This window comes from Ptychodera flava, chromosome 12, assembly GCF_041260155.1.
Source record: "Ptychodera flava strain L36383 chromosome 12, AS_Pfla_20210202, whole genome shotgun sequence".
Classification (NCBI taxonomy): domain Eukaryota; kingdom Metazoa; phylum Hemichordata; class Enteropneusta; family Ptychoderidae; genus Ptychodera; species Ptychodera flava.
In genome coordinates, this window is record NC_091939.1 from 3791896 (window position 1) to 3800123 (window position 8228).

The 8228-nt window shown below is 35.6% G+C and overlaps 1 protein-coding gene across 1 annotated transcript; it reads left to right on the forward strand.

Moving 5' to 3' along the window:
* Positions 1 to 2374: 2374 nt before the first annotated feature.
* Positions 2375 to 6566, forward strand: LOC139146089 (uncharacterized). The gene is made up of 2 exons (XM_070717531.1): positions 2375 to 2713; positions 5323 to 6566. Exons 1-2 carry the CDS (start codon positions 2485 to 2487, stop codon positions 5622 to 5624), a joined length of 531 nt encoding a protein of 176 aa, XP_070573632.1. The 5' UTR covers positions 2375 to 2484; the 3' UTR covers positions 5625 to 6566.
* The last annotated feature ends 1662 nt before the right edge of the window (positions 6567 to 8228 follow it).

The following is an 8228-nucleotide window of genomic DNA, read 5'->3' on the forward strand; positions in this document are numbered from 1 at the left end:
CGTACAGAATTTCTTTCGAAATGTAACAGGTGCAGCCAACGAACAATGCACTTTTAAATGGGTCCTTACTATGATAAGATATATTGTGCATGAACAGTAATGTGAACTGACTAATTTTAAGTTATGAGGGTAATTAATTAGCTGTTCATAATTTGCCCTCCCACTGAAAATTTTTCGACTTACCCTCCTGCACTCAAATTTCATTTTTACCCACTCCCCACTTATTTTTGCCTGTTTCCCCTCCCCACTGTGAATTTTGAAGCTCCCCTGCCCTATGGCAAAAAACAAACAAACAAAAAACTTGCCGATTTCCCCTGCCCTGGAAAACATTCCTCTCAAAATTTTGTCATTCCATTTCCCCTGCAGACATGAAGCTACCCTACCCTGTGATGAAAAGACCTGTCGATTTTGTCGATTTTTTTCGCCATGTCTTACTTTAAAATTAACGACCCGTTTGTTAATTTTCACACTAACAGCCAAAACACAATTTAGACACAAAACACACTAAAGCACATACAAGACAAGCTGGGTGATGTGTGAAGCCACTTTCCCTTTATTACAAGGCTAAGTAGTCTGGGTAACCTGTAAAAGGTATAAGTACTTACCCTGTGTCCCCATCCCCGGAAACACCATGGCTCAACTTCCCCTGTCCCCGTTTTAAAAGTAGCTCCCCCTCTCCTCGTTTTCGCCAAGCCCTGTCCCCAGGACAATCAACCGATAGCTGCCCTGCCCGACAAAAAAACTAAAATTTGCTCCCCTGCCACCTAAAATATGTCCCCTGCCCAAGCAAAATTAAAATTTCCCCTGCCCTCAAAAATTGCTCCCGGAATAGCTTTTTCGATGAATAGCTCCGTTGGCTGCACCTGATGTAGACACAGAAGCAAATTCCTTCTCATTAACACTTGAACGCGCCAGAACAACCGCCTCGTTTGCATATACACCGGTACCTGACCCTATATCTAGGTAGCAACGAGCCCGCCAACATCACTCCTGACGATTGCCAAGCGCATGAAACAGTCTGTAGAGTAATCACGACAAGTTCCACGTCTAGCTATATATATATATATATATATATATATATATATATATATATATATATATATATATATATATATATATATATATATATATATATTTATATATATATATATATATATATATATATAATATATATATATATATATATATATAATATATATATATATATATATATATATAAATATAATATAAAAACAAAGCAGGTCAAGACGCACCAACTCAGGACACCAAGCTCTTCATTTATAAAATTTATTACACCGACGTTTCGTGGGAGTAATCCCACTTTATCAAGGTTAAAACAATATGAAATAAAATAACAACGACAAACTTAAGGTAAAATACACATGCTAAAAACGATTGAATCATACAGAGACTGGAAAACGTGTAAAAGTTAAAAATAAAAAATTGGCGCCAACTTAAAAAAAAAGGCGAGCAGAAAACTCCCCCGCTTTCCTTCGAACCCAGAAGTCGAATGGTCAAAGTGTGGGTATTGTTTCAAAACAACGTCAAGGCTTATTTATACTGGAAAGACATTTGTATATTAAAGTGTAGGAAAGGTGGCAGTGCAAACCACACAGAAATGACGTACTAAAAATATCCGACTCTAAAACTACAGCTCAAACAGGTGAAATTTAGAACCGTGGACAATAGCGTACATCCAAGGACACTTATGTAACAACTGAAATTCTACAATACATCAAACTAGAACAGTTACAAAGAAAACTGAAGATGAATACTGCTGAAAGAGTGATGCCTACTAAAAATCGTCAAAATGAAATGAAGAAAGAGCTGTAAAATCTGCTTACACATCTAGAATTGTTGTGGTGTCTCTCTGTTCAAACCCTGAGGATACATTGTGTTGAGTTGAAATATCCACTTGGACTCTGTGAAATTTCTGGGGAATTTGTCATCTTTGTGTACTTTTTCGAGAATTAGAACTTTCATATTTTTGACGGAGTGGTTAGATGAATTAAAATGGTTTTATATATATATATATATATATATATATATATATATATATATATATATATATATATATATATATATATATATATATATATATATACTGGTTTATGTATATATACCAACACACTGAATCATTCAAATCATATTCCACCTTTCGTTTTACCTTTGTCGCACGCAGGGGGGGGGGGGGTCACCCTGTTTTCGAAAGTTGGAATGGGGGGTCAGCCACTTTTTGATGTCAGCAAAAAAATAATCCACCACCCCCCTGGCCGCAGGCACTGACCAGTCCCTAAATATATGTTATAATCTGTTGCCATCACCACCAAAACCTATTTTGTCACCTCTCCCAACGTTTTTTTTATTTCTGCATTACAGGCTGTCAATTATGAAGCAGTGTTTGCCCAAACCTACAAAGAACATGTTACTGGGACAGAGGTGTATACTCCACATGAGATCTCTGCTGATGATTATTCACATTGTATGCTTTTGGATGTTCCTGGGCATTCACTCAGATCACGTGACAATAGGGACTCGAAGAAATTGTTGATGAATATCATCGAGGGAAAGGAACCGTATGGCAAGGAAATAGGCAAGCACACGGAATCATCTAAGCCCGAAAGAAAAATTCACACAATAGTATCAATACAGAAAGGAACGGTTCAGATTGAGGAGCTGCATAGCAGGTTAAGGGATGCCGCAAAATCTCTCGGTAAGAAGATTGAATTACTTACTGGACGTCACTGCTGCTGTTCTTTCAACACAAATAAATCTGACATTAGGCATTTTCATTTTGAGTGGTTATTCCAGTAGAGTGACAAGTCCTGATGCAAAGTTTAAGAAGACATTCCGTATCAACAAGAATAATCGAAAATGACGTTTGCTTATTATTTTTGATACATACCGGCAGAGTGATGACATTGGCCCCTAATGTGCCTTGGCTTGATGTAGTGATAAAATAGTTATATATACAGGCACTCACGTTGAATATGTTACATGAATTTGATTAGTTTCTTGTCCTATTTCTATTTATGTGATATTTTCTTAAACAATCAACCGCCAAGGCAGTTCATGTGTTGACAAATATGGTATCTTTTACAGGCATACGGCTGCCTTTTCTTTATTTTCATGAACAAGAGATGACCTTGACTGAAATGCATAACAAGCAACCAATTTTTACTTCTTATACACCAGATACACGGAGAGATTTCAACATACAATGATCAATTCAGAAACCCTACAGACAAAAGTAAACATTGTTTTCTTCTCGTGCAACTAATGCATCCACTCATGTTACAACTTATAAAACCAATATTACAAAAAAATGATGAAATTGGGATCAACTTAAGAATGTTTAAGTGTAGTGAGCATGACTATTCGTTTCAAATTCCGGTCTTTTAAAGATTTTTTAAGAGCAACATAGAAAAATAATTTGGAATCTTCTTAAAAATAAAAAGTTAAAGATGTTTCTCTGAAAATTCAAAACAAGTGACCTAGCAGCCGATAGAGATCTTTTGTGTTAGGTAGAGAATTACCTTTTATGACACATGCATTGATAGAAAATCTTTGATAGCCCACTTCAGGTTTGCCTCGCCAAAATGGCAAAATAGCTGTAAAAATACGTCATTGAAGAAGATATATTTTGAACATATTAAATTAAGATCATTCGTAAGAACATGCCTACCCAATATAAAAGCTATCAGACAAGTAGTTTTTGAAAAACAATTTTTTTTTACCAAAAATGGCTAAAATTCCCAAAATAACAAATATGAAAATTTCATTTCAATTTGTACAAACTTGACTGACATCATCCCGAGGAACATGAGTATCAACTTTCACCTCAATCGGACAAGCCGTTTCAGTATATCCAAGCTATGTGATAAGTAGTTTCTGAGAAACAAATCTGATAAAAGTGGCCCCAAAACACATGTTGATCAACCTTATGAACCTGTACACCAAATATCAAAGCTATCAGATGAGTAGTTTATGGAGGGAAAAAAATTGACAAAACTTGAAAAATTGCCCCAAAATTACAAATATGAAAATTTCACTACAATTTGTACAAACTTGACTGAGGTCATCCCTAAGAGTATGGTTACCATAAAAAGACACAAGCACCTTTTAAACAATTGCAAGGCGTGTTTTACATGAGAATTAAATATTTCATATGATGATAAACCCTGACAGCCAGTATACTTGCTATAAAATTAATCTGTCTCACTACGGCCTAAACCCAGTTCATGTTCCCTGTTGAAGGATGAACTAATCCTACTGAAATTAGGGAGCAACAATCAGTATTTCATACCAGAGTTCGCAGTGTTCAGCTAGTCACCAGTTTGTGCCGTCTGTTTATCGGCTAAGTGTATAGCAGACATGCTCATCAAGTCTACAAGCAAATTTCATGATATTTCGCTTGTACGTGTAGCCTCTATGCCGGCAATTGTCAACGACAATCAGTGTTAGTCTGATGAAATTTATGCAAATTGATAAATACTCTTGCTAACTTGACGAGCTGAATACTGAAATCCGTGACATATATTTTTATACGGTTTAGAGAAGATCAAAGGCTTTGAAGGAGTAGTTTGTGGCCAAAACCAAGTTGCAGTAATAATCTTTGCAGCGCATCGAAGCATCTTACACACATAAAGACTGGAACAAACTTGAAATATTCATCCCGGTAATTCGAACCACATTAGCCATGTTGCCTTCTTATAGGTGCGCATAAACTTGTGTCCCCGTGCACGCACAAAATTACTTGACCGTTCAAAAACGTTTACGAGAAAAATAGTGACCAGTACTCCCAAAGCCCCACCAACTATCCTTCCATGTAATTCCCGTCCAGTCGAGTATTTAAATGCACTTTCAGGAAGACTTCTATTGATGATGAAAAAAATATTTGCTTATCCTTTCCTCGCTCCAATGGCTTTGTTTCGTATTTATGTCATCTCGCATTGGTTCTTGGTTGAGTAAGTGTATGTGACAAAACAGGGAATAAAAAAAAAGATATTGAAAAAGGTTAGCGAATGAAGGTCAATTAAAACAACATAATTCACAGTTGATGCAAACTTTGTGAGGATTTTCTTTAGGATGGCCAGCTTCAACAAACAATTGGATCAAATAGACGATACTCCTTGACAGCGCCTTTTCTGTGCATGCATTGACTTTGACATAATGGCTTAGTAAGCGATATTGGCTGTTCGACACTACAGATATCACTGCACCAACAATGCACACCTGATATTCAAATATATGAAATAATCAACCCTAAGATACAGACAATTTAAACATTTGATTACTAACAACTTCACGCACTTTTTGCAGGTGAAGCGATACCAATGTTTTTTGTAATAACTCACATTGATAAGATGACGGAAGAACAAGTCAACAATATGATAGCAGATTTAAAGCTTGCCATTGGGTTAGATGAGTCTGTAATTTTCACTGTTGCGAACAGCGATACCAAAACTGGTTTAGAGCATCAGGAAGATCCACAGAAGAAAATGTATATGCGCCGTGTACTGCGCAGGGTACTAGGAGCGTCAAAGGAATACAAGAAAAGCCACCCGGAGCAGGAGAGCTTCCGTTTTGAACCAACTTCAAGAGGTGCATGTCAAATCATGTAGATATTCAATCTCATTTGTCACAGCAATGACCATATTCATTGTTATGTGAGTTCGTTGCAATTTGAAGTTCACCTGCTAGAGAAATTCCAAAATTGAGAAATTCGGCTATGTGTTCCATTTGTCATATATCTAAGTCATATGTAATAATAAATATTTGCATATTTTTACAATCTATTAATTATGAAGATAATTAGATGCAAGCGCAATGGGACTTGTGGATTTCGTGCAAAGTTTGTGGTCAATCGAATGACCATAATTGTGAGACCTTGCCAAAGAAATTTGAGATCGGAGATTATTTATGTTCCTGTACGCTACAATGTATTCAATCTGTATACACATAAATATAGGATAAAAATGTGAAAAACCAAGTATATTTGCTACCTATTACCCAGGTTTCACGCATTCAGACAATCATCAGATATATATATATATATATATATATATATATATATATATATATATATATATATATATATATATATATATATATATATATATATATATAGAGGGAGGAAGTTTGACAAATAAAATATGTTTTCATCTCGGTTGGACACCAATTCAGAAAGCTTGTTTAATGGACAAGGCCACACTTTTTTATCTTTTTGTGATATCAAGAAATGAATGGTCGTTAGAACGTTTAAATTCTATGCTGTATGTCTCTTAATCTTGTAGTAGGTGCATTACCGCCATATATATGTCAATATAACATCAAGGCAAACTAACAGGCACGCAAAATATACTGACTTACTCACAACATTGTAATAACTTTACCAGTTTTAAGAGCCATTATTTACATATCTTCGTATCCAATGTCTTCCTTCAATATACAGACAGGAGTATTATTGTTACATAATGGAAAATTATTACACGCATGATAGTACGGCATACAACACTGTCTGATGAGATTTAAATGCTATTATCTATCCTATGTTTTCAATTTTTGTGGGGAAGTTCAATAAAGCAAATAGAAATAGTTAACAATGATCTGAGTTTTTATTTCAGCTTTCCATGAATTGTTTTGATGTGATTTAATATTGGAAGTAGTAGTCAATTGATAGGGGGATATATCGTGTCTCCTATATACAAAATTTGTAATTTTAGCTCATGCGTCCATACCCGTAAGCCTTTATTGAAATCTGTGGATATCTGTCTGTCTGCGCGATATCTCAATAACAGCTCATCAAACTTGAATCAAATCTTGAACAAAGATTCTATTAAAGTGGAATTGGCAAGAAGTTATCAGTTATTTGGCGGACTACATGCATGAATACATGTACATACACACTCACTCACTCACTCACACACATACATGCATACACATAGATACATAGATACATAGATACATAGATACATACATACATACATACATACATACACACACACACATACATACATACATACATACATACATACATACATACATACATACATACATACACACACACACACACACACACACACACACACACACCTACCTACCTACCTACCTACCTACCTACCTACCTACCTACCTACCTACCTACCTACCTACCTACCTACCTACATACATACATACATACATACATACATACATACATACATACATACATACATACATACATACATAAACTGGTGTCGGTCGGAAGATTAGATACAAATACTCGTAAAAATTGCCTCCTTAAAAGGAAAGAAAAAATTATGGCTTTAGATTAAAAAAAACCTCTCCATTGTTACATAGATCGTTAAAATCAAACACGTACATAGTTACAAAATTTTGTGTTGACGCTTCAAATTATTTGTATGTCAAATGAAGATAACAGTGTTCACGTATTTACATAAGGTAACGGGAGGCCGGGGGACTCTTTATACTATGCGTGTGCGATTCATTTCAGTGAGGAACGGAGAAAAAAATAGCTATTAAGGTATTACCTCGGAGGGCGCTCCCTTCATATCGGTACAAATCATTCAATCAACTTGTAAATCGTGTGGTCCGTAAGATGCATGGCAGGTCTGCGGTGACCTATGTTTACTTCCATTTAGCAAGAAAAACAACGATTACAAATTTTCAACTAATGTGCCAATTGTCTTACCAATTCGAAAATATTTGTTTGTTGTAATGCACAAGCGACATCCGCCACTTGGGTTGCAGATATGAACTATAATTAGGATGCGTTCCATTAAAGGAAAGTTATCAAACAATATTTCACTGTTTTGGTTTCTCTAAATTTGAGAAACGGAAAAGCAAATAACACGATATACACAAATCAAAGGTATACTGTCACCTGTTACAATTTTGCTACAGTTACCATGGAAAGAAAAAATCTAACCAATCACAGAGTTTAAGCGCGTGGCCGCCTTTTAAAAACAGCGCCCACACATAGGCATTTTGAATACCAAAGAACGCCCATTTGACCTTATATGGGCATATTCAGATTTCAGGTGACTGTATACCTCTAAGTATAATGATTTTGATGTTGTTCATGTTGTTGTTGCTACTGTACATAGTAATTGTCGTCGTCGTTGTTGTTGTTGTTGTTGTTGTTGTTGATGATGATGATGATGATGATGATGATGATGATGATGATGATGATGAGTGCTCCTCAAATACAAATGTTTCTCTTGTAC

Coding starts and splice junctions, on each gene's coding strand:
- LOC139146089 (XM_070717531.1), top strand. CDS start 2,485: ATGCTTTTGGATGTTCCTGGGCATTCACTCAGATCACGTGACAATAGG. Junction 2,714..5,322: donor GGATGCCGCAAAATCTCTCG/GTAAGAAGATTG, acceptor CACTTTTTGCAG/GTGAAGCGATACCAATGTTT.